This window comes from Petaurus breviceps, unplaced genomic scaffold (assembly GCF_028583685.1).
Source record: "Petaurus breviceps papuanus isolate PSGF00001 unplaced genomic scaffold, PetGlider_PUasm1.0 216, whole genome shotgun sequence".
In the NCBI taxonomy this organism is placed as follows: domain Eukaryota; kingdom Metazoa; phylum Chordata; class Mammalia; order Diprotodontia; family Petauridae; genus Petaurus; species Petaurus breviceps.
This window is the reverse complement of record NW_027185867.1, coordinates 8,411,121-8,438,149: the sequence shown is the minus strand read 5'-3', so window position 1 is coordinate 8,438,149 and position 27,029 is coordinate 8,411,121. Positions and strand designations below refer to the sequence as shown.

At 39.9% G+C, this 27,029-nt stretch overlaps 1 protein-coding gene across 2 annotated transcripts in view; it reads left to right on the top strand.

Moving 5' to 3' along the window:
* Positions 1–10,423: 10,423 nt before the first annotated feature.
* Positions 10,424–27,029, top strand: part of B4GALNT3 (beta-1,4-N-acetyl-galactosaminyltransferase 3) — a 173,258-nt gene continuing 156,652 nt past the window's right edge. For both annotated transcript variants that reach the window (XM_069094358.1, XM_069094357.1), the window contains exon 1: positions 10,424–10,940. In XM_069094358.1, coding sequence (XP_068950459.1) covers positions 10,772–10,940 — 169 coding nt within the window. In that variant the 5' untranslated portion in view covers positions 10,424–10,771. The remainder of the gene's footprint in view (positions 10,941–27,029) is intronic.

Here is a 27,029-nt window from a genome sequence, read left to right as displayed (position 1 = left end):
TGCTATATGAATGCTATTACCATTGTTGTCATTCTTGTTATTAAACCAGTGAAAGTCAAAACAGAAATAAAAGTAGAGATCAGTATCTCTAATAAACATCAATGCAAAATTCTTAAATAAAAGCAAAAGAGGATCCAGTAACAATTTTTAAAAGACAATAGGCCAGGATCAAGTTGGATTTATGGCAGGAATTCAGGATTGATTCAGTTTCCAGAAAACTATAAAAATCACAGATCCTATTAGTGATAAAAAATATGATTTTATCACTAGATCCAGAAAAATCACTATAACAAAATAATCTACTATAGTTAAAAACAGTAGGAAGCATAGAAAGAAATGGACATTTTCTTTTTTTCTTTGGAGGGGGGAAGGTAAGGCAACTGGGGTTAAGTTACTTGCTCAAGGTCACACAGCTAGTAAATGTCAAGTGTCTGAAGCTGGATTTTAACTCTGATCTTCCTGACTCCAGGGCTGGTGCTCTATTCACTGACCTTTTCTTAATATAAGTATTATTGATCTAAAACCAGAAGTTAGCATTATACATAATAGAGATAAACAGAGGCCAAGACAATAAGATTGGGGTAAAGCAAAGATGTTCATTATTCCCACTTCTCTTTGATTTAGTGCTAGAAATGTTAGCTATAGTAATAAAACAATAAAAAGAAATCAAGGGGAGAAAAATAGACAAAGAGGAAACAAAATAATCATTTTTCTCCCTACTTAATAATGTTTTATTTAAATATTTAAAAAATATTTTATTTTTTCCAATTATATGTAAAGATAGTTTTTGAGATGGCTAGGTGGTGCAGTGAATAGAGCACCGGCTCTGGAGTCAGGAGGACCTGAGTTCAAATTCTATTTCAGACACTTTTGTTTTGTTTTTTTGTTTTTGCTTTTTTGGAGGGCAATTGGGATTAAGTGACTTGCCCAAAGTCACACAGCTACCGTGTTTCCCCGATAATAGACCTATCCCGAAAATAAGCCCTCCCCTTACTGTGTAAGATTCCTCTAAAATAAGCCCTCCCCTGAAAATAAGCCCTATTGAGATTGCTACTGTAGTGAAGGTGATCCCCTGCGCTACACGCTACATTACGGTACCCTCTGTATGCACCGTCCTCCCCCCCCCCCCCCGTGAAACGCACACTGCGCTCCAAGCTGCATCCAATCAGAGCTGCAGCAGTGAGCGCGTCATCCTGTTCTTCCCCAGTGATTTGCTTATTGAATAAAGGTACATTTTTTTGTTCACATTTACCTGTTTATTAAAATTGCTGTCAATGTTCATTAAAATAAGCCCTCCCCTGAAAATAAGCCCTCTGGTGTTTTTCTGTCCAAAAAAAAAAAAATAAGACAGTGTCTTATTATCGGGGAAACACGGTACTAAGTGTGTCAAGTGTGTTATTTCAGACACTTAACACAAAAACTAGCTGTGTGGCCTTGGGCAACTCACTTATAACCCCAAATGCCCTACCTTCCCCCCTCCAAAAAAGCAAACAAAACAAAACAAAAAACAACAACAAAAAAGATAGCTTTCAAAATTCACTTTTATAAGATTTTGAGTTCCATTTTTTCCTTTTTCCCTCTCTTCCTTGCTCCCTCCCCAAGGTGGCATGCAAACTGATATGGGTTATACATGTGCAGTCATAATAAACATATTTCTGCATTAGTCATGTTGTGAAAAAAGAATCAGAACAAAAGGGAAAAACCACAAGAAAGAAAAAACAATGAAAAAAGTGAAAAAATTATCCTTAGATTTGCACTCAGACTCCATAGTTCTTTCTTTGGATGTAGATAGCATTTTCCATCATGAGTCTTTTGGAATTGTCTTAGATCATTGTATTGCTAAGAAGAGCTAAGTCTATCATAGTTGATCATCACACAATGTTGCTGTTACTATGTACAATGTTCTCTTGGTTCTGCTTACTTCACTCAGCATCAGTTCATGTAGTATTTCCACGTTTTTCTGAAATCCACTTGTTCATCATTTCTTATAGCACAATGGTATTTCATTACATTCATATATCACAACTTGTTCAGTCATTCCCCAACTGATGGTAATCCCCTTAAAAAATAATCACTTTTTGCAAATGATAGATAGGATGGTTTACTTAGAGAAGCCTGGAGAATTGATTAAAAATTAATTGAAAAACATAATAATTTCAAAAAAATAGCAGGATATAAAATAAATCCATATAAGTTATTAGTATTTCTGTATATTACCCACAAAACCAAGCAAAAAGAAATAGAAAGATTCCGTTTAAAATCAGTATAAAATATATAAAATAGTTGGTAATATACTTACCAAGATACACACTAGAACTATATGAGTACAACTACAAAATAACTATGGAAGCAAAGCGAGATTTGAATAATTGGAAAAATAGTAATTTCTTGTGGGTAGACTGAGCCATAGCATAAAAATGACAATGCTACCTAAATTAATGTACTTTTCCAGTGCAATACCAATTAAACTACCAAAGGATTATGTTATAAGGCTACAAAAAAAAAAAAAAAACTCATCTGGAGAAAGAAAAGTTCAAGAAATCTCAAATCTCTTTAAAAAGTAGGAATGGAAAGGAGAGGGCCTAGAATTTCCAGCTCTCTAACTATACCACAAAGCAATAATTATAGAAACAACATAGTATTGTTTAAAATTAGGGATGTTATTCAGTGGAACAGATTAGGTATGCAACATTCAGAAACAAAGGAACCTAGTAGCCTAGAGTTTGATAAAACCCAAAGACCATAATTAACGGGGTAATAACTCACTATTTTATGAAAAACTGGTTGAAAAACTAGAAAGAGATCTGGTAGAAATTAACATTTAGATGAATATTTCTTTTTTTTTTTTTTTTTAAAGCAATTGGGGTTAAGTAACTTGCTCAAGTTTACACGGCCAGGTGTTTCTGGGTGGGTGCTAAGTGTCTGAGCCCGGATTTGATCCCCAGGTCATCCCGACACTGGAGCTGGTACTCTTACTCACTGTGCTACCTGGCCGCCCCTAGATGAATATTTCATACCATGTACCAAGGTAAGCTCCAAATGAATATGTCACTTAGATACAAAAGTGTTTATTGAAAATTAGAAAAGTAAGAAAGAAATTACCTTTTGGATCTTTAGATAGGGGAAGAATTTGTGACCAAACAAGAAATAGACAGGATCACAGAAAATAAAAAGGATGATTTTGATTACATAAAACTAAAACAAGTTTGTGTACAAACAATACTAATGTAGCTAAATTAGAAGGGATGGCTTTGCAGCAAGTTTTTATGCCAAAGCACTTACTTCCAAGATATATGAGGAAAGGATTCAAATTTACAAAAATAAGAGCTGGTCTCCACTTGATTAATGGCCTAAAGATATAAACAGGCAGTTTTTAAAGGAAGAAATCCACACCATCAGGAAATATATGAAAAAATGCTGCAAATTACCAGTAATTAGAGGGCTGTACATTAAGGCAACTCTAAGTATCTATACTTATTAGATTGGCAAAACTGACGGACAAGGAAAATGACAAATATTAGACAGACTGTGGGTAAATAGGCAGACTAATACATGATCAGTGACAGTTTGAAAGAATTGGTTCAGCCATTTTGAAAAGCAATTTGGAAGTGTGTCCCCAAATGTTACTAAAATGACTTGGCTACACCACTACTAGACCTACACCCCAAAGAGATCAAAGAAAGGGGAAAAGGATCCATATGTATACAAATATTTTAGCAGTCCATTTTAGTGGCAAATAATCAGAATCCAAGGGGGGTTCTCATCAATTTGTGAACGGATGCACAAATTATATGAATATATGTAATGATGAACAAATATATATGAACAAATTAATGCTGTTGTCACCAAGGAACTGGGGAGGTATGAGTTAACCCTAAACAACTGCACAATTCTAGCCAGGACTTTTGTAAGCAAGCAAGTTGTGATGCAGACCTGGGTAGTTGGGGTAAACATTTCTCTCAGGTGGGCTGATCTGGGATTTAGGTATGAGCCCTTTGGGCAAGAGGAATATAAAAGTGGTTTCTGAAACTTTGGTTCAGAGCTTATGAGACCCTAAGGAACCTCCTTGATGATGGTTTTTAAAAACCTTCTTGCTGAACATTTTTATTTGTTTTTATCCTCTGAAATATTTTAAAATATCATTAGAATTGCTTCTACCTGAGAGTATTGGAATGTTTTTATTAAAAGGACTGCTTGTTTAAACCTCTGTCTCTGAGTGGTTCATTATACCAGCTGCAGGATATCAAAGCAAAAGAGATGGTTTCAGAGAAGCCTGAGAAGGCTTATATAAACTGATGCAGAGTGAATGAGGAAAATAGATGATAATATTACAAAAACATTGTAAAGACAAACAACATTGACAGACTTAAGAACTCTGATCAACACAATGACCAAGGGGATCTGAGGACCAAAGGGCAGATGAAGAATATCATTTATCTCCTGACAGAGAGGAAACTCACTCAAGAGTCTCAGTGAAATGTATATATTTTTGTTAACATGGCCATTGTGGGAGTTTGTTTTATTTGTTACCTTTTCTTTTGGTGAGGAAATAGCAGAGAGAAAATCAATGTTTGTTAATAAAAAATTTTTAAATTAAATCCCTTTATATCTTACTTTATATTTCAAACAGGTAATCAACATTTTATGTCTCTTAATTTAACATATTGAAAATGTATGGGCAAATCCAGCCTCAGACACTTAACACACAAACAAAAAAACTAGCCATGTGACCTTGGGCAAGTCACTTAACCCCAGTTGCCCTCCAAAAAGCAAAAAAAAAAAAAAAAAACGTATGGGAAATTTGTTTTTTTTAGTATGCCTACAGAAACATGCTGCCTTACTACTTCTGTATTTCCTACTGTAGTTGTAGAAAAGGAATAAAAGTATTAGGGCTCAGCTCTCTGTCCAGGATTAGCACAGTAAGAGTAAGGGGAAACTGGATGAATGCTAGAAGGTAGATAGCTTTCTTATTAACTGCTTACTTTTTCAGAGGTTTATATCAAGGCTTTCTTTCACGGGCAAAGGAAAGGTAAAATGAAATGGCAGACCCACACAAAACTCTTGCAATTCCCCATCCTTCTTTTGGTGGTGCAGTTGGACCTAGAATCAGGAAAATCCATGATCAAGTCTGGCCTCAGACCTAGGAATATAACCCTGGGCAAGTCACTTAACCTGTGTTTGCCTCAGTTTTCATCAACTGAAATGGAGATGATAATGGCACCTACCTTGCAGGATTGTTGTGAAGATCAAATGAGAAAAGATTTGTGAAAACACTTAACACTGTGCCTGGCACATCAATAGGTGCTATATAAAGTCAGATCAGCCTGACTCCAGGTTCTGTACTCTATGCTACCTAGCTGCCCCTTTGTTTGCTATCACCCAGAATGTTCATCATTTTGCAGATAAGGCCCAGTGAGAGGAAGATTTGCCCAGGGTTATATGGATAGTAAGCAGCAGAACCAAAATTCAAACAGGAATCTGCTTAAAAATCAAGTGCTCTTTCCAAATACCAAATTGCCTCCCAAGTCAGGGAGGGGCATCAACTTGACCTTCCTTTAGAAGTTATAATGGATCATCTCTTATTTGGGGGGTAGGAACTCGTGTGTGTGTTCACCTTCTGTTGATATTGTTGATACAACTTTGCTATGCCAGAGCCCAGAGCATTATAAACATCACAATGGGTATCATTTTTCCTTTCAGGCTCAGATGTGCAAGATGACCCTGTGAGGCTTGACAGTGAGCAATTATCTGAAGCTAAAGGATCCAGGGGATCCAGAATCTAAGCAAAATATCTATAGCAATGGGCAGTCAAAATATCCAAGTCTCAAGAACCTCCAAAAGTAGTCCCCCGATACTCTGTGCTGCCATGCTAGGATGAAAGCTCTTTAACTGATTTGGGAAAGGGTTTACTTTTCAAAGTCTGGAGGCTCCTGTATTTTCAGTCAACCAGAAATAAAGACTTGAAGCAAAAAGTATAAAACCAGGAAATGGGAGGCATACTTCAGGGGACATATGTCTCAAACTCTGTCATTACACCTTGAGTAATATTAGTACAGTAGAGGCACATGGTGCAAGGAGAGGGGGATAATTATGTCCCAAAGGCTGGGGTTGCAAAAAACTTTCATATGACTCATTCTGCAGTGGAAGTAGACTAAAGAAAATACAAAAACAAAACATTTATGAAGAAGAACCATCATAGTCTCTAGTTGTAGTTGGAGAAGACAATTTGTAAGATTTCTTAATCTCCTAGCCACAGTGATTTACTACACTTTATTCTGTGCAATTTATTGCCAGTACAATTCCTTTGGCAGTTACACAATAGACACATTGATAGTTATCATGTGTACATACCTTTTTCCCCTCAACTAGATTGAAAACTCCTTCAGGACAGAGACTATGTCATATGCTTATTTGTGTTCCCTACTTTGTTACCAGCAGTGTTTTAAACCCAGTAGTATTGCTCAAAATATATTTTGATTGGTTGGTTGAATATGGATAGTCAAGCTTCAGGGTTAGAATTGGGTTATAGAGATACCACCTTTTTATCATCCATGACAACCATCTGGAAAACAGTCATTCTGAAATCAGTATCTGCATATCTTGGTATCAGATAGAGTCCATGTATAAGAACAATGGTCACTTCCCATTGACATGGCTATACTTGAATGAGCTGTTAACAGAGGCCTTTTTTTTTCTTTTTTCTTTTTCTTTTTGGAGGGGGGAGAGCAGGGCAATTGGGGTTAAGTGACTTGCCCAAAGTCACACAGCTAGTAAGTGTTAAGTGTCTGAGGCCAGAAGACATCTAGGCCTTTTGACTCTGAGGATTAACTGAAAAGGTACACTTCTTTAGAATTTTGGGGCACCATTTTCCTAGGGAATTCTGCTTGGGGATGTAGAGAAGACTCAAGGCAACTGGATAGTTATTTAAATATTTGATAGGTCATCATGTGGAAGAAGAATTACACATTTTGCTTGACATCCTAGAGCAGAACTACAGGCACTGGGTAGAATTTGTACAATCACTTTTCAGCTCAATATAAGGAAAAACTTCCTAAAAATAAGATGGATCCAAATCATCCACATGGGGAGTAGTGAATGATTTCTCTACCCTTGTTGTTTAGCTGTTTTCAATAGTGTCTGATGCTTTGTGACCCCATTTGGGGTTTTCTTGTCAAAGATACTGGAGTGGTTTGACATTTCCTTCTCTGGCTTATTTTACAGAAGGGGAAACTGAGGCAAACTGAGTTATGTGACTTGCTCAGGGTCACACAACTAGCAAAGTGTCTGAAGTCAGATTTGAACTCAGGAAGATGAGTCTTGCTGACTCCAGGACTAGCAATCTATCCATTGTACCAGAAAGCTGCCAGAAATATTCTCTACACTGGAGGTTGTGACATTGAGGTTGGATGACTATTTCTCTTGAAAGTTGTAGAAGGGAATTCCCAGATGACCTCTAACTAATGTCTGACACCAAGATTCTGTGGAGATGTGCTGGGATAATTCTCAGCCTTATTATTACCATTAACAAACATTTACTAAACCCACATTATATGTAGGGCACTTTGTTAGGTTCTGGGTAAAAAACACAGCCCCATTACTTTGGGGATTTATAATGTAGGAGTATTAGTTGTGTTTGGCTCTCCTGACCCCATTTTTGTTTGTTTGTTTGTTTTTTAAGCAAAGATACTTTCAGTGGTTTGTCATTTCTTTCTCCACTCATTTTATAGAGAAAACTGAGGCAAACAGGGTTAAGTGACTTGCTCAGTCACATGACTAGCAATTGTCTGAGACTGGATTTGAACTCATGAAGGTAAATCTTCCTGATTCCAAGTCCAGTGTTCTATATACCTAGACACAACTGCCAATGCTGCAGATGTTCCACCATCTTGGGTCAACACCACCACCGAGGAGAGTGGGCATAGGCTTGGAGTGATAAATACAAAGTAGCATATGCTGAGCAACAAATGATTAGAGAAACTTTAAGGACTGAGTTAAGAGGAGGCACAGAGGAACCATTGAATATTAGGTCAGTGTAATGCCATGCACAAGCAGCTTTTCAGAAGAATGCTACTGTGAACAGCTTTTAAGGTTCTGATTACACAATATAGTGATCACTCTATTCCATAACAAAAGCAAAACATCCACAGAAAATCAAGGTACAGCATTCACAATATTACAACTTATCACAGAAAATCACAATATAATATTCACAACATAGTCTCAAAGTAAAATAGTCACTCTTAAGTTAACTCGATTAGTCACTTATCAGTAGTCTCAAAGTACAATAATCAAAGTCTTCCACTCATGGGGCAAAGTTGATTAACTCAATCAGTCACTTATCAGTAACAATATCTCAAAGTACAATCAGTCACTTATTCAGGAAAGTCTTACTAAGTATCATACACAAAACCCTCCACCCCTTAGGTCACTAGTAAACTATAATTTCATAATTACTCAGTACCCAAGGAGAGGTCTTTTCATCTTGACTTGGGGCCTGTTCTCAGATTCCCTGGATCACCTTCCATGGTCCCAGATTCTACCTGGATTCACCAGACTGTCACCTGGGTTCAATGGCAGACAGTTCCCAGTTCCTTGACCAGATAGCTCTCTGGTCAGGTCCTGCTCCACACTGAAGTTCACAGGGTCTGGTCCCTGTCAGATCCTTTTCTGCTCCTGGAAATTCAAGGCTCAACCAAGCCACAAACAAAGTCTCATTGTCCCAGTCTTGCTTCAGTCACCTGGACTCCTGGCTCCTGGGCTCCTGTTTAGAAGAAGCTCCACCACCACAAGTTTTCAGGACTCAGTTCTCCATTCTTCTGTAGCTGTTCTGCCACCAGATCTCAGTCTCAAGGAAATTCTGACTGTGCATCTCTGGGGCTTTTCCTTATATACACACAGCCTGTTTCAACCAACCCCTTGCTGTTACATCAGTAACAGGCGACAGGAGTTGATACCTTCTGTTTCCCCAACAGAGGCTTGATCCTACTAAGTACTAAGTACCTGCTACTTTTGCCAACACAAAGGGATCTTCAAATTCAAAATTACATTACTATTACAGGCAGGTGAGGGAGGTTGTATGGAGAGAGAGGCTTGAACTAGATCTTCCTCGGAGGAAAGAAGAGCATGGAAGCTCCTGAGTGAGGGTGTGGACAACACAAGGTATATTCAGGGGACACTTTCCTAGAGTAAACGTTTCTGAGGAGGAGAATACTGAGAGAAAAGTTTGGAGAAAGTTATAGAGGAGCCAGTCTTTGCAGATCCTCCACAGCCAGTATAAAGAGTTTGGATTTTTACCTTATACAGTTGAGAATTTTTCAGTACGGGTGACAATTCAAATCAATATTTCAGGAAGATTAACCTGGCAGTTGTGTAGATGATAGAATGGAATGGAGGGAAGCAAGAGTGGAGAGAGGTCAATTAGTAGACTATTGCAATAGTCAAGTGGGAAAGCCACTAGAGCCTGACTAGGGTAGTGGCAATGGGAATTCAAAGGGATGGATGCCAGAAACTATTACAAGTGCTCATTTGTGCTATTACAAGTACTTTCTTTGTATTCTCCATGCTCAGTACAGTCAGGTAATTTGTATGTTATTCACTTAATAAAAGCACAGAAATGTGTTTTTGATCCTCCACTTTTCTGCCCAGTGCCCCAGGCCGCTGTCCCTCACCCCCTTTAGGTCAGCACTTCATTTTTTCCTAAGAAAGGCAGAGTGGTATAGTAACAAGACCAGCGCACTAGGAGATTGGGAAGTAAGATTCTCATTTCTTCCACCATTTGTCAAATGTAACCGTGGACAAATTACTTAATATTTCTTAGACTTAACTACATCATCTGTTTTAAAAAAAGGTATAATAATACCACAACTGGCTGAAGGCAGGGGGCTGGAACAGATGATCTCATGAGGTTTCCTCCAGCTTTAAGAGTCTTCCGCACACTCCAACATCTGTCTCCCTTCTTCCCATCTCATAGGGAAAACTACTAGTTGGATTCCAGCTAGGAGACCTAAACTGCAAACCTGCGACCAACCTCGCTGCCCTCCACTCCCCACCCCCAGCCACAGTGTAAGTCTTCCTTGTGCAGCTCGTTGACCTCACAACTTTTCTCCTCCTCCATCACCATTCCTCCATCTGCGCTCCAACTCTGGTCCTCCCATCAGTGGTTGCCAGAGAGTGACTTTATTTCTTTTCCTCCCTCCGCAGAGCAAGTTCTCGGGGGCGGAGCCCACCTGTGAACTCGGGTAGAAGCAGGGAGCAGGGAGTGGTGCCAAAGTGGGGGGGAGGGGAGGCGGGCAGGGGGCGGGACAGGTAGGGCGGGAGGTGCTGGAGAGAGAGGAAAGGGAAGGAATCGGGGGTGGTGGTTTGGAGAAAAGAGGAGGGCTAGCACCCGGGAATCCCTCCTTCAGGATCCGTGTGTTTGTGAGTGTGTGTTTGGGGGCAGGGGGGCGGAGAAGACGAGAGGGTGTGTAGAGCAGAGGACAAACTGAGCTGAGCTTAAGGACAGTCGGGGGAGGAGCCGGCAAACTGCTCCTGGAGAGACAACTAGCGCAGGCGATCGGCCCTAGCAGATCACCAGAGCGCTGTCCTCCGGCTAGCGCCGGGAGCATGAGCTGGAGCCCAGCTGGAGTACTGCCGGGGTAGGCGGCCGGGGCGTCCTGAGAAGCTGGGCTGGGGTTCAGGGCGCCCGGGGCGCTGGGCCGGGCCCGGGGGCTTGGACTGGGTGGGAAGCAGTCCGCGCGGGCGGCTGCGGAGGCTGCTGCTACGGCGCAGCACCATGGGGAGCCCCCGGCCCGCGCTGCTTCTGCTCCTGCTGCGTCCAGTCAAGCTTCTGCGAAGGCGCTTCCGGCTGCTGCTGGCGCTTGCCCTGGTGTTCGTGGGACTCTGGACTCTATATCTGGAGCTGGTGGCATCAGGCGAGATCAACGGGAACCCCCTGTATAGGAGTAAGTAGCCCCGGGAGCGGGGGCTGTGTGATAAAGTGTGGGGGGAAAGGACTGGGAAAGTGTGCGCCTAGGTGGGAAGGACGGGAGCGCTGACCCTTCCTCCTCTGGGGAAAGAGAGAAATAGAGAGCTAATTCCTGCCTAGACCTAGCTTACAACTCGATTTCTTCCCTCAGGTATTTAGCCCCACCCCGGCGGTAGCTCAGCCTTTTCTTTGCTTTTTTACTCCTAGAGAACAGTCCGCCGGGGCTAAGGGGCCAGAACTTCTGGCTTCCCTTTCAGGGACTCTACCCGTGATGAACCGGGTGGTTTTCAGGGTATCTTGGTTCCTTGCTGCTTGCTGAATGGGGATAAAGCAACCCCAGCCGCCTTGCAGGGATGCTGGGAAGTATTGGGCACTCGCACGTTGACGGGCTTTCCTAGCTAAAAGCTGTATCCACGAGATGGCTTTGTAATTGTTGCTGTGATGCCCTCAGCTTGTCTCTACCGGTGCAGCTTGGTTTAGAACTGCTATGGCCAAACTTTCACTCCTCAGATCTCTTTTCACTTGACATTCTTCAATGTCAGTTCTTAGCCCCAGTTCCTTTCTGTGTTGTATTTCGATTTGCCTTCTTTTTTTTTTTTTTTAATTTAGGACTTCGAATTTCCCTTAAGATTCACGTTTAAAAGTTAGAATTCTAGTTAGAATCTAGGTTTTACTGTTTTCTACCAGCGTGACCTTGGATAAATCACTTAACCTCACTGGGTCTCAGTTTCCTCAGATATAAAATGAAGGCGATGGACCTCTAAAGTCCCTATGACCTTACATATTCCTTTCTCACCCCCACCCCAATATCCTCTCTCTTTGCGTCCAAGTTTCCCATTGCTTTCCCACTTTGCTTTCTTTCCCCTGGTACTCATCCCTCCTACTGGTATTGCCTCTCTGCCTTTAAGCCTCCCCCTACGAACTATATTGCTCCTTAGATGCAGCACTCCCTTCCCCTTACATCAGCAGGGACTCCATTGAACTAGTTGTAATCTCTACTTCTACCCCTGACTGACTGGGCAGAGTCACTTAATATTGTTAACAGGATTTTACTGAGACAGTCCGATATGAGAATGACGAAATAGCAGACCAGAGACAAAGTGCCAGTAATCAGATAGCCCTTTTATTACTTAGTTTTATTATGAGGAACAGATTTATGAATCGGGAATTCTCCTGATCAGAATTCTTCCTTGCTGACGGGAAGACAGATTATATACATAAATTAGGATGGGAAGGGAAGGGGGAAGGTGGATTACAATCATTTGTAGGGTTAGAGTGGTTTATCATGCCCAGCCACAAATCCCACAATACTAAGGTACAGGTGTCCTGAAGTTCTGTGGGAACAGCATTGTGCAAGTCTTTGGGGGTCATCACTCGAAGGGTCACAGGACCAGAGTTCTCTGACGGGAACAGGTTCTACAGTCTTTGATTCGCTTTACTTCAGGTACAGAGGCAGTGACTGTGAGCATTGTCAAAGTTTGAGTGATCATTTCAAACTTCTGACTCACAAGCCAAAAGAGGCAATTCTGAAAAATCTAATGTATTAGTATATTCATTATAATATGATATCAATCAATATGAAAATTATAATTCTCTCTGCAGTATTATCCTGCTCTTTTTCCTGTTCTTCCTTCCTCTTTTGCCCCATGGGTATATTGTCTGGTATTCTAGCCATTTTGTTGGTGAGGTTACCATATTGTGATCTTTAAAATGAAGAAAGGAGGGGGCAGTTAAGTGGTTCAGTGGACAGAGCATTGGTCCTGGAGTCAGGAGGACCTGAGTTCAACACTTACTACTGTGTCACCCTGTGTAACCAACATTGCTTCTCTTCCTCCCCCCCAAAAGGGAAGGAAGAAAACAAGCACTTATTTATTTTTTGTGCGTGAGGCAACTGGGGTTAAGTAACTTGCCCAGGGTCATACTAGTGTGTCAAGTAAGTGACAGCTAATCAGTGTCAAATGTTTGGTCACAGGCCAGATTTGAACTCAGGTCCTCCTGACTTCAGGACCTGTGCTCTATCCACTTTGCCACCTAGCTGCCCCAGAACAAGGACTTAGTAAATTCCTGCTATGTGCCAGGCAGTATATTGAGCATTTTATAAATAGTATCTTATTTGATCTTCACAACAATCCTGGAAGTGCTATTATCATCCCTGTTTTACAGTTGAGGAAACTGGAGGCAAACAGAAGTTAAGTGACTTGTCCAGGCCTGGAAGTTTGCAAATGTCTGAGACCCGATTTGAACTCAGGTCTTCCTGACTTCAGGCCCAACACTCCCTCTACCATACCACTTTCTACACTGAGCCAATATCTGCCTCACTAAGGCAATAAGCATTAAATACCTACTGTGTGTCAGGTACTGGGCTAAATCTTTGGGGGTACTAAGACAAAAGCAAAATAGTCCCTGTGTTCAAGGAATTTATATTTTAGTGGAGGAGGTGATATCTACATACACATGTCAAATATAAGGTTACCTTGGAGGGGAAGGCACTAACATCTGGGGTACCAAGAAAAGCTTCCCTCAGTAGCTGACGCTTAAACAGAGTCTTGGAGGAAACGAGGGATTCCAAAAAGTGATGGTCAGGAAAGAGAGGATTTTAGGTTTGGGGGACATCCAGTGCAAAGGATTGAAGAAGAAGAAGGAGAGTTATATCAGGAATGGGGAGTAGGTCAATATGGTGGAATTGTAGAGAGTGTGGAGGAAAACAATGGGAATGGTCCAGGTTCTGAACAGCTTAAAATGTCAGAGGTGTTTGTATTTGAGAATTAAATTCTCTTCAGAAGAGAATCTCTAGAGTTCATTGTGTAGGGACCTTGTCTTACCCACTAAACTCTAGAAAAAAATTTTGGTGACTGATAGGATGGATTGGAATTGGGAGACTTGAGGTAGGGAGACCAAATAAAAGTGTGTTACAGTTGGCCAGGCGGGAAGGAATGAGGACCTCAACTGTTGGGTGGGGAGAAAGGAGACTATCCAAGAGATGTTGTGGAGATAGAAATAACAAGATTTGGGGGCAGGTAGGTGGTGCAGTGAATAGAGCACCAACCTTGGAGTCAGGAGAACCTGAGTTCAAATCCAGCCTCAGACACTTGACACACTTATTAGCTGTGTGACTTTGGGCAAGTCACTTAACCCCAATTGCCTTGCCTTACCCTCTCCAAAAAAAGAAAAATGACAAAAAAAAAAAAAAAAAACCAAACCCAACAAAATTTGGCAGCTGATTGGTTATATGGGGTAAGAGTGAAGAGAGTGAGGCTGACCTCAGGATTGGAAGGATGGTGGTGCCTCTGACAATAAGGAGGGAGTTTGGAAAAAGAGTAGATTTGGAAGGAAGGACAATGAGTTCATTTCTGGAAGTGTTGAATTTAAGATGTCCATAATATCTCTAGTATATCAAGTTTGAAATGTTTATTAGGCAGTTCATGATATGGGACTAGAGCTCAGGAGAGAGACTCGGATTTAGGAATTATCTGCATAGTGATAGTAATTATATCCATGGTTGCTGATAAGGTTACCAGTGAGAAAATGTTGAGGGAAGAGAAAAAGGGTCATGCCCTCTGTTAGGAGGCATGGCATAGATAATGATCTGGGAAAGGAGAATAAGGAATAAAAACTAAAAGACAAGCACTGTTTTCTGTCCCCCAAATTCTGTCCCCCCAAAATGTAAGTGATCCAATCCCTACCTTCAAGGAACTCACATTCTATTGGAGGCACAGATAATTAAAGACAGGATATATGGAAAATAAATATGAAATGTTGGGGAAAGGGTACCAGCAACTGAAAAGTCTGGCTTGAACACTTTTCTTAGAAGTTGAGATAAGTTGGGGTGGCTAGGTGGAGCACTGGCCATGGCGTCAGGAGGATCTGAGTTCAAATGTGGCCTCAGACACTTATCACTTACTAGCTGTGTGACCTTGGGCAAGTCACTTAACCCCAACTGCCTCTCCAAAAAGCAAAAATTAAAAAAAAAGTTGAGTTAAGCTTTGAAGAAGGCTAAGTGATACAGCCTCAAGAAAGTAGAGTTAGAACAATATGTGCGTAAAACCATGTATTTTGTAGATGATCACAGCAACAAAATCTGGAAAAGTATGCTTTTTGAAGTATACTCTGAAGTATATTTTTGAAGAAATTTCACAGGAGAAAAGGAAACAGAGCAGATGTTACTAACTTGTCAAAGTTAACATATGTGTTAAAAATCAATTATAAATAGCCGTTTTGCATTCGATGATTGTTTCATTCTTGCCTTCTCTCTTATTTTCTTTTTTCTGTCTCTTCAAATGATCATTTACATGAGTATTCCCCCAGTAGAATGTAATCTTCTTTAGGGCAGGTACTCTGTCTTATATTGCCGTGCAGATATAGGTATCTAATAAATGTCCATTGGATGTGATTGTGTGCTTGAATGTTTGTTTTTGTTGATGGTCATGAGGTTTAGCACAACAAACACTAAGATGTCTTAACCATGTAGTTTATCCTAAAAGTAATTTAAATTAGAGTAAAATTAATCTATGCCAAAAAATGACAAAAAAAAAAGAGAACTTAGACTTGGCTTTTGTGGGGGGGGGAGGGAGACTGGAAGGTGTAGCAACAAGAAGACTGGATGCAAACTCAAAGGATTTAGAATAATCCAGAATTCCAGCTTTGCTTCTTAGTATTTTGTAGCACCCACACAATATTCACAACACCGACAGCAACTGTAAATATGCCAGCATAGTTTGCAATTACAAAATATAACAGACTCTCCATGTAGAAGACAGAAACAAAACATTTATTCAGACACCAGAAAAACAAATTCCAACACCAGGAAACTGAATCCATCATAGCAACATAGAAGTTAAGACACCATAACACAGCAGAGAGCCACATCAGCCTTTAGCCTTTCCACAAACAAACATTCACAAGCCTAGCTGTCTCCCTGGGCTTGTCCTCTCCTCTCTCCAGCTTTAACTGCTCTGACTCCCAGCTTCCTGTGGGCTCTGCTCCACCCTTCTGCAAACTTCTCCCACCACAGGCTCCATGTGATTAAATTCAGCCTATTAGGGGGCAGGGAAAATCTTCAAATCAGGAAGATCTTCAAATTCCCTTAGGCTTATTAAGAGTCAGGAAAGATCTTCAAATTCCCATTCCCATTACATATTTGTATGACCATGAAACTGTCAAAGTTCCTGCACTTTGGTTTCCTTATTTGTAAAGAAGGGGTTAGACTAGATGATTTCTAAGGTCCCTTCCATATCTATGAACCTAGGCAAGTTTCATAACTTTTCTGACCTCAATCTCCACATCTGTAAAATATTCGTAATAACACATTATCTACTTTACTGGCTTGTCATGGAAGTCAAATGACATAAAGCTTTTTTGTAAATCTTTTAAGTCACTGTGTAAATGGATTCAGTTTTCACATATTCCCTCCCTGAACCTACAAGGGGAAGAAAATCATTCCTCAGTCTCCAAAGCATCAGTCAGGGTCTGCACTTGACTGGAAATCTTTGAAAAACAGCAATCTGGCTCTGGAGTTGAAAATCAAAATATAGCATCCTTAAGAAGAGTGAGTTTGGATGAGAAATGCTGAGTCAAGGAACCAAAACAAAGAATTAAATTTCACCCCAGTGTAGTAAGGGAGGGAAACTATAGGGGTTAGGTGCTGCTTTTTACAAATTGCATGATCCTAGGTTTTTCCTACTTTACCTCTCAAAGCCACACTTTCATGAGACCTGAAAAAGAGAAATCCCACAGTAGTGGCAGAGCCCAGAGAACAAAGTTAGGCACTGAGATTGAGGTGCATCAAGGAGATGGATGGTGTATTAGTTTTCAGACCTTTGGCGGACAGCTACACTCGGGATGGCTAAGTTTGTGGTGGGGTACTAGATCTATTAATGCGTGGCTGATGATTTGGAAATCTGAGCACCACTGCATATTGAAAGCTGTTGTTTGTCCTTTGTTCTGGAAGAGGACCAGTGACATCGTGATGCCTTGACTTTTGAATGAATTGGATTTAAGTGACGCAGAGCTTTGCAAAATTGTCAGCCTCACTTTCTCCTCCAGAGTCATCAAAATCCAGTGGCAAGAAAAAAGTCAAGATGATGGGAAGTGGAACCTTAGGGAAGGTGAAGAGAGTTTGGGGCCAGAAGGAAGAGTAGATCTTAGTGGCTGTAGGAAGGACATTATACTAGAATGAAGAAGAGAGGTGAAAAAAAATACTCTGTCAAAAAAGAGAAGAAAAAAAAGCACCTTGTCCTTGTAGGTCTGCCCTTGGAATAATACTTAGTTCAGTTTTGGGCAACACATTTTAGGAAGCACATGCATCTAGATGAGGGGAATAATATGAGGAGCAGCCAGGATTTGTCAGAAAATGAAACAAACAAAACAAAAAACCCTGGGACTTTTTAGTCTAGAAGGGAGAAGACATTGGTTGGATTTAACTAGGTTCAAATATTTAAAGTCAGATAGGGAAGGAATTAGACATTAATCAGGAAAATGCAAATTAAAAGGACCTTGATAACCACTTTACTGGAGGGGCTGTAGAGAAACAGGCACTTACTAGTATCTGCAGGTGGGATCTTGAATTGGTGCATTCTTTTTGGAAAGTAATATGGCTACAAAATTAGTCATATACTTTAACCCAGAGGTTCCACTTCTAGGATTACCCTAAAGGTATCATTGGGGGAGAAGGGGAGGGAGGGGGAGAAGGACTTGTCCATACAAAAACATTCATAGCAGCATTGTTTATTTATTTGTTTTTTTTCCCACTTTAAATATTTTATTTTTTCAATTCAGTGTAAAACTTTTAAACATTTGCCTTTTAAAATTTTGAGTTTCAGATTCTCTTCTTCCTTTCTTTTCCTCCCGCCTTATTGAGAAGGCAAGCAATTCGATATAGGTTATACATGGAGCAGCATTATTTTTAATGGTATAATGTAATGGGATATTTGCTTTATAAGTAATGACAGATCTGAAGGATATCTCCCCAATTTACAGGCTGGGTCCTCAGAGGGTGACCACTACACCAGTTTCAAGGTACTTTGTGGGTCTAAACTCCTAAAACTAGTTATCCCTTCCACATCATGATTTTCCCCACCTCAGTTTTCATGTATCACAGGTTGGCATAAGAAATTAAATGGCAATTTTTGGGAAGTTTTGCAGAAGCCACAGAGGACATGTGAAGGCTAGCAGACATGGAGCTTATGACCAAATACTTAACTGAAATTTTATGATAAAGAAAAAAACAAAAAAGAAAAAAAAATTCAGACATCTTCTCTGGCACAAAGGGAAGGCCAAAAATTTTACAGGAATTTTCCAGATTGCGAGGGTGCTGTGTCCCAAACCCCAGCAATGTAGAAGGAATAACCGAATAGTTCATAAACCTTCACCTTTCTGTTTACCTTTAATAATTAGTTAGCAGCAGAGGGCTGTTTGTTTGTTTTTTTTAAACTGAGGCTGTATAGTAAGAATGATTGCTCCAAAGTGTTCCCATTATAATCCTGGGACACATCCTCTCATGATATCACAACATCAATGGGGAAAATGAGTACATGCCTATAAGGTACACTGAGAGCAATGTATACAGAGGCAACAGGTAACCAAGGCATCTGTGGCACTATGGGGAGCCCCCTACCCTTTTCTTCTTGTTTTGTCCTCAGTTGCCCTTCCCTAGAGAATGAGGCTACTTTTTTAATAGCCAGGAAGAGTTTAACCCATCCTTGATTTGCTGCTAGCCAGTTGTTCTCAAATTCCATCAAAGATAAGTTCTTCACAGTTTATAAAGGGGAAACCATGTAAATGTGTGTATATATACCACTGAACAACATTAATACCATGTTTCTGTTACCAGCCCTTTGGTGATTTCATCAAGTGGTCTAGAAAGGGGGGCTATGAAAATCAGCTGTTTAGGATGTATGACCAACCACCCCCCATATATCCAATGACATATGAGGAGACAGGTGAAGTTAATCAGTGAACATGCATGATTATGGTAACCAATGGATCCTTCTAGTTCTTGTTTCTTCAAATTCTCTGCTCCTTCTGACTTTTTAATAAGAGAACCCATTCCTTCATGGCTCTTGCCTTTTCACTCTAGTATTAGCTTTCCAATCATTCTTGTTTATTTGGTAAGCAACTACCCGATCATGCTATTCAAAGCCCATCATAATCAGGTACCAACCAACTTAAGTTTTTTCTCTTTTTGATTATGAACTTAAATATCAACAGACATTTCAGAGGAAAACAAGAGATTTTTTTTTACAAGATACCATGAACTGTACAGATTGCTTTTTAAAAAGTGCATATTAAATGTTATAATATAATTTACTATTAGTTATAAGATAGTACATTGCCCTATTTGTATTCCTTTCTGAGCTTTTTTCTTTTCTTCATGTGAATTTTTTAATGTTTATTAATACTTTTTAATTTCACATGTTACCCTATGACCACTATTAACTCATCCCACCCCCCAATAAATAAAAGCTCTTCCTTGTAGCAAATGAGTATAGTCAGGCAAAACAAAATCAACATGTTGCTTATGTCTGAAAATGTATGTCTCATTCTGCACTTCTAGTCCAATGATCTCAAAACTTTTTTTTTATCCTGCACACTATCATTTAAGAAAATTTAAGCATGTACTCCCAATATGTGTATATTTATGTGTGTATTTACCTATTTATAAATTACATGAATGTACTACTAAACTAATAATTATGTACATTATAAAGCTTACCCCAAAGCAGAAATTTAAAGAGACTGAGAGTAAGATGAAATAATATTTAAAAGGCAACAGGGAGCCATAGGTGTTTGCTAAGAAGTGTAGTGACGTGGTCGGAACTACTCTTTCAGGAAATCACTTTAGCAGCTCTGCCTAAGATAGATCAGATTGAATAGAGTCTTTGGCAGGGAGAGCATTTGGAGGGCTATTGCAACAGTTAAGGTGAGAAGTGATTAGAGGTTTAACCAGAGTGGTGGCTGTGTGGGCAGAAAGAAGGGGAGAGATGTAAGAGGTATGGTGGAGGTAGAAGGGGCAAGATTTGGCAACTGACTGGGTATGTGAAGTATAAGAGGAGTTGAAGATGACATTGATATTGTGAACCTGGGGGACTGGAAGGATGGATAGAAATAGTGAAATTCAGAAGAGCACTGAGTTTGGGGGTAAAGAAAATGTGATGAGATCCTAAATGTAGGCACAACTCAGCTATACCTGTTGATCTGTTAAGATGGGTAAGGCTCTCACTCACTGGTCACTGCCCTTGATTATAGAGTTTGTCCATCAAGGAGCCCCTGCCATAGTCAGGAGGTGATCTGGGTGTTGGGCAAGGAGTGGGTATGGGAGGATGGAATTTCTCCATTGGCACTTGTGGTATCACAGGTAGGCTATAATTACCCTGAGGTGCCCAGAGGAGCTTACTCAGCATCGGGAGAAGGCTCTGTGGGAGAGTGTTGGGGAACAAGGGTAGGTCTCCTAAGGACCAAAAGACCATATGACTTGCAGTTGAAATTGCAAGACAACAAATGTATTATCTCCTTCATTAGAATGCAAGCTCTTTGAAAACAGGGACTGACTGCATTTATTTTCTATTTATAACCCTACCATTTAGCAGTGATTGGCATATAATAAGCACTTAATAAATAGTATTTCATTCATTCATTTCATTGATTTACTTCATTGACCAATCTACCTGTTTAGCCTTATCTTATATCCTTTACTTTCCATACTCTGTGCTTTAGTAAAACAACTAGTGAGCTTTTAATAGGGTTAGCAAGATATTGCAGTGCCAGGCCTCGTGTCAGGAAGACTCATCTTCCTGAGTTCAAATCTGGCCTCAGACACTACTAGCTGTGTGACCCTGGGCAAGTCACTTTATCCTGTTTGCCTCAGTTTCTCACCTGTAAAATGAGCTGGCAAAAGGAATTGGCAAACCTCCAGTATCTTTGCCAAGAAAACCCCAAATGGGGTCATAAAGAATGTGAAACAATTGAACAGCAACAAATTTTTAATCAATACCTGTTGATTGATGCTTTAATTTCCCTCTTTCATTCTGCCCTCTCTTGTTTCCATACCCTTTATCATGCTGTTCCCCATATCTGTGATGGATTCTTTTTTCTCATCTCCATTTGCTTGAAATGACTCCTTTTATTCAAGGTCCAACTCAATTATTACTTCTTCCACGAAATCTTCTCTGAATCCTCTTGTAGTTGAAACCCATTCTCTTTAAAGGTCTGGTAGCACTTTGCCTATATTCCCTTTATAATTATTAGATTTTCCCTTGTATAACATTTATTTTTATGTATACTCTCCTTTGTCCCCCACAACCCCTTATGAAAGGGTCTCGGACAGATCTCTTTATCACCCTGCACATAATAGACCCTTAGTACATGTTTATTGAATAGAATCTGCTTGTCTCTTGTTCAAGACTTTCTTTTTTTTTTTTGAAGTTTTCAACATTCATTTTTTATAAGATTTTGAGTTTCAAATTTTTTCTCACTCCCTCCCATCCCCTTCTCCAAGATAGCACACAATCTGATATAGGTTATACACGTGCAGACATGATTCTGTTACCAAGAATCTTATAGTGACCTGTCCTTTTGTGGCTTCCAATCTTATCTGGTTCCATAGGAAAATCTAGAACATGAGTTCTTAATCTGAGGTTCATGAACTTGCTTTAAAAAATATTCACAAGTGCATTTTAATATAATTGTTCCCCTTTGTGATCCTATGCATTTCATGCATTTAGAAACATTATTTTGAGAAGAGTTCCAAAAGTTTGACTAGATTGTCAAAGGGTTCCATGATATTAAAAAGGTTTTGAATCCCTGATCTAGAAAGATGACTTATTGAAATACCAATGTCATAAACTCAAGGCAGATAGGCATGTGTCCTGCTACGTTTCATGGACTAATCTAGTGGTTTCATTCTTGGCCTGAATATCAGCGGTGATATACAATTCTGGGCTTCAACTTTTCAGAGATGTAAAATATGATAAAGAGAATAGTAATTCTCTTAATAATTTCCATATGATCAAAGGATCTCCAGCTATTTCTGACTTATGAAGTCTAAAGAGAACACATGGTCCTATAATTTAGAACCAAACCTTAGAGGTCATCTAGTTTAACTCTTAGATTTTTAAGAGTAGGAAATGGAGGCCAAGAGAGTTTAAGTGTTTTGTCCAAGATTGAACAGATAACATAATCTTTTCCAGCTCTTGCTCAGATCTAATCAGTTTAGCTAAATAACTTAGAATGCATAGAATTCTAGTCATATAATTAGCTAATATACATGAATTAGTGAGTCAGTAGTGACCAACTGTCTGGTTACCACCAGATGTCACACCTCTAGACCTGGATTAATTAATTAATAATTATAACTGAAGCTGGATGTAAATAATCATATTATTAATTTCATGTGACCTGCATATATTTGTATTGCAGATCATTCCCCCCTCCCAACTTTTGAAAAATTGGTCTAGCCTCGAACCCTTATTTTATAAATAAACCGAAGTTCAGAAAGGATAACATGATTTATCCAAGGTCACACAGAAGGTTAATGGCAACAAGAAAGTTTTTCCCAAATCTATATGTCATTCCTTTTTTGACTTCCCCAACCTAATTTTTTTGTTTTTTGCTTTTTGGAGGAAGGAAGGCAGGGCAATTGGGGTTAAGTGACTTGCTCAAGGTCACATGGCTAGTTTTGTGTTAAGTGTCTGAGGTCGAATTTGAATTCAGTTCCTCCTGACTCCACTGCACCACCTAGCTGCCCCATCCCCAACATTATTTCTTAACTTCCATTCTAATTTGTTCTAAAACTTTCAACCATGCTTTGCCTATTCTGAGTGCCACTTTTTTTCCCTTTCACTATAGTGGCTCACCATCCCTAAACAAAGGTTTCAAATCTCCTTTCCCAATTTGGCATATGAGAAAGAGTTCTGGACTTAGAGTTAAAAAGGCCTGGGTTCAGATGCTGCCTCTCATACTTAATAGCTGTGGGGCCACTTGCAAGTCACTTAGACTCTTGGTAGATTTTTCTCATCTGTAAAATGGAGATAATAACTGTAGCGCCACCTTGCAGGATTGTTGTGAAGTTCAAATGAGATTGTGTATGTAAAATGCTTCGCACACCTTAAAATGAGATATAAATATCATATTATCATGATGATGATTACTCTGAATGTCTCCCAAATATGCTTTGAACTCATGGCCTGCTTTACAAATCCTTTAATGTTGAATGGGCTCTGGCTAGCGTACAATAAATCTCCTCTAGAGAGGAGATCCCATTTCCAGGAGAGTAATGACAGCTTTTGCTCATCAACTCTTCTGATGCAACCCCCCCCCCCCTTACCTAAAGAGAGACCCTTAGGGTAACTATGTGGCAATTTTTCCACAGTTAAGACCCTGAAGGAAACAGACTCAGGACTTGCTCTACAATTCAGTACTAAATTTTAGGGAGCAGAACAAGAGTTTGATTTGGAAGAAAGCCCTGAAGTTTCTGTTAAAGTCTGTTGCTTATTGTTAATTTCTCCACCTAGTAGAATAAAACTCAAGTGTCACCTCAGATTCCTTCCACAAGATTCTTTTCTCTGCCCCTGGGGATGATGAAATCTATATAAGGACAGTTGTTCACTCGGGGTTCCCTCCTTCCACGAACACAATCATTAACACGTATGAAAAACCAGGACTGGATTAGGTGAAAACAATTTAAATGTAATGGTACATTTTATCCAAGTTTAAATGAATGATCTATTGATACACTTTCCTCAGTCATTTCTATCCCTGCTATCTAGACAAATACTATATAGCAGTGTAGAAGGCCCAATGTTCTCTTATAATAGTGCCTCTTCCTGACAGCTTGAGTCATAAAATCCTAGCATATACAAGCTGCAAGAGACCTTTGAGATCATTTAGTCCAACTGCCTAATTTTACAGATAAGGAAACTAAAACCCATTGAAATAAAGGAATACTGCAGGAATCCACAGCCCAGTTCTGGGCTTTGTCGGAAGCACCACAATGTTCAGAGGAATGTTTGCTTCACATATAGGATAAAGTAGAGCTTTGAGGGAGCATCAAGACCTGGAAGAGGGAACTCTGGGAATGGCATTTAGGAAAAGAAAGGGATGGAGGAAAAAAGGGAGGGGAAAAAACAAGAAATGATAATACCTCAAAATTATGAGGTACTTTAAGGAAAAGCACTTTCCTTATAACAACCCTTCTAGGTAGGTAGCCCAAATAGTTGTACATTCATGTTAGAGGTGAAGAAACCAAGTTTCAAAGAGGTGAAGTGGATTGGACATGAATACATGTAATAAGTGTGTATGCTGGGGTTTGAACCCACCTTCCAATCTTAATTTTTCAAAAGGGGCAAGTGACCACTTCATCTTCTGTAATAGATGAAGAAAAAATGCAGATCATGATCTAAATCATACCTTAGAATTTGGGAGAAACTATTTTAAGAACAACTCCTGGGATCCTTGGATCCTCGGACCTATTTTTTTTAAGTTTTTAATCATCTTTATTAAATACTTGAGGATTAAGACAAATTTAGTGACTGACCTAAAGAAATCAGTAGAACCTCTGTGTTAGGTTCTCTCCTCAAAGGACTTAGAATTAGAAGGTGTTCGAATGGTCTTCATTTTATTTTTTTGAAATGATTTATTGGCTGCTCATTTTAAAGCATGACTGTCACTTCCTGGTGATTTTTGTTTGTTGTTCAGTCACTTTCAGTCTTGACTGACTCTTTGTGATCCCATTTAGGGTTTTCTTGGCAAAGATGCTGGAGTGGTTTGCCATTTCTTTCTCCAGCTCATTTTACAGAAAAGGAAACTGAAGCAAACAGGGTTATGTGCTTTGCCCAGGGTCACACAGCTAGGAAGTGTCTGAGGAGTGATTTGAACTCAGGACAATGAGTCTGCCTAACTCCAGTTCCAGCCCTCTATCTACTTCACCACCTAGCTGCCCCATCACCACCATTAATAGAATCCTATCTTGTAATGAAGAAATATAGGTAAATAAAAGAAATCAACACACTGGCCCATGGCATAAAATTCAACAGGCAAGATAACTTTAGGATGAGAAGCTCCTGAGAATGGTATTCTGATGAAACAATCAGAAAAAAAAATTGATTAAACAAAAAGAAAGAAGTAATTTGAAAAAACCCATGTGGATATATCAAACAATACAGATCTGAGGATAGAAGTAAGGTCAGGGAATAGGGGATGAATTCAAAGAGTGGCATTCAGTTCAACATTTATCATGTGCCTATTATGGGTACTGTTCTAGGGTCGAGAGATATTAAAAATGAAGCAGCCCCTGTCTTCAAAGAGTTTATATTCTACTAGGGGAATTTATATTTACATAGACAAGTAAATGTAAAATAATTTTAGGAAAGAGAGAGAACACTAACAGTTGGTGGGGTAGAAAGGGAGGGAGGCCAAGAAAAGACTTGAGTTGGAGATGGCACCTGAGCTGTGCTGCTTCTAAGGGGTAGAGACTTTTTGGAGTCCACTGGGCATGAGGAACCATCTGTGCAAATGAAAGAGGTTGAGGATAGAATGTCATGCGTGAAGACTTGCTAATTTACCTGAATTGGAGAATGCATGAAGGTGAGAGCCAGAGTGGAGGGCTTAAGATGTCAGGCTGAGGATTTGAAAATTTTGTCCTAGAGGCCATAAATTGCTGCTGCTGAAGATTTTTGAGAAGGGCAGTGACATGGTCAGATCTGTGTTTTAGGATTATCAATTTGTCAGTTTTGTGGAGAATAGATAGGAGAGGGGAGAGACAGAAGCAGGACCACCTGTTAGGAGGCTGCTGCAATAGTCTGGGTGATGAGGGGCTGGACTGGGGTGTGCCCTGTAGGAGTGAAGGGAGGGTCAGATAGTAGGGATGCTATGGAAGGAGAATCTGTAAGACCTGGCCACTGATTAGGTCAGGGAGAGGGAAGGGTTGAGGATGATTCCAAAGTTGTGAATCCAGCTAAATGGAAGAATGGTGGTGCCTTCACTAGAAACAGGGGTGTTTGGTGGAGGGATGAATGTTGGACAAACAGAATGAGTTTTGGACATGTTGAGTTTGAGATGCCTTTGAGACATCCAGGTGGAAATGTGATGCAAACAGTTGGTAATGTGGCCTGGTGTTCAGGATAGAGATTAGGGCTGAATATAAAGATTTGGGAATCAGCTGCACAGAGGTGATAATTGAACACATGATGATAAACAGATGGTGGAGAGAATTCAGAACTACTCCACTCTTATTTTGCTTCTTTTTTCTTTGTCAAGAAGAATGCTATTCAGATTTTGTCTGCATCTTTAAAGTGGGGATAATAATAGCATCTACCTCCCAGGGTTATTGTGAGGTTAAAATGAGATATTTGTGAAGCATTTTTCAAACCTTGAATCACTGTATAAATGCCAGCTTACCATATCTGAGGACTCATCTTTCACTCATCCCTCTCCCTTGCCCTTAATATTTGATTCCATTACCAAATGTTATTGACTCTGTTTTTTCCATGTCACTAATATAAGTGACATATAAGGAGACAAATATATGTCTCCTTCCTGCCACTCAAGAAACTACCACCCCTGTTCAGGACCTCATTGACTCTCATTTAGACTTGTTTTTGTTAAGTTTTCCTGCCTCCACTTACTCCTTTCTGCAATTCATTCTTTATGCAGCTGCTAGAATTATCTTCCTAAGGTCCAAGTCTGACCATGTCACTACCTTGTACAAAACCCCTCAAGTGGCTTCCTCTCACCTCTGGGACAAAATATATATTCCTTAGCCTGACATTCAGGGTCCTACAATATGACTTCAACCTACCTTTCCAGCCTTGTTTAGGCCCCTTCTCATGCAGTGAGTCTCCCACCTCCGTGCAGGCACACATGCCAATCCCCATGCCTTTAATGCACCTCCTACCTCCCACACACACATCTTGGCATTTCAGAATCCTTATCTTCCTTGAAGGATCAGCTCAGGTATAGTCTTCTCTAATCTTCTCAGCTTTCAGCACCCTCTCCTCAAATTTTCTTAGAGCACCAAAAAAAAGTCTTTCCTTCCTTCCTTCCTTCCTTCCTTCCTTCCTTCCTTCCTTCCTTC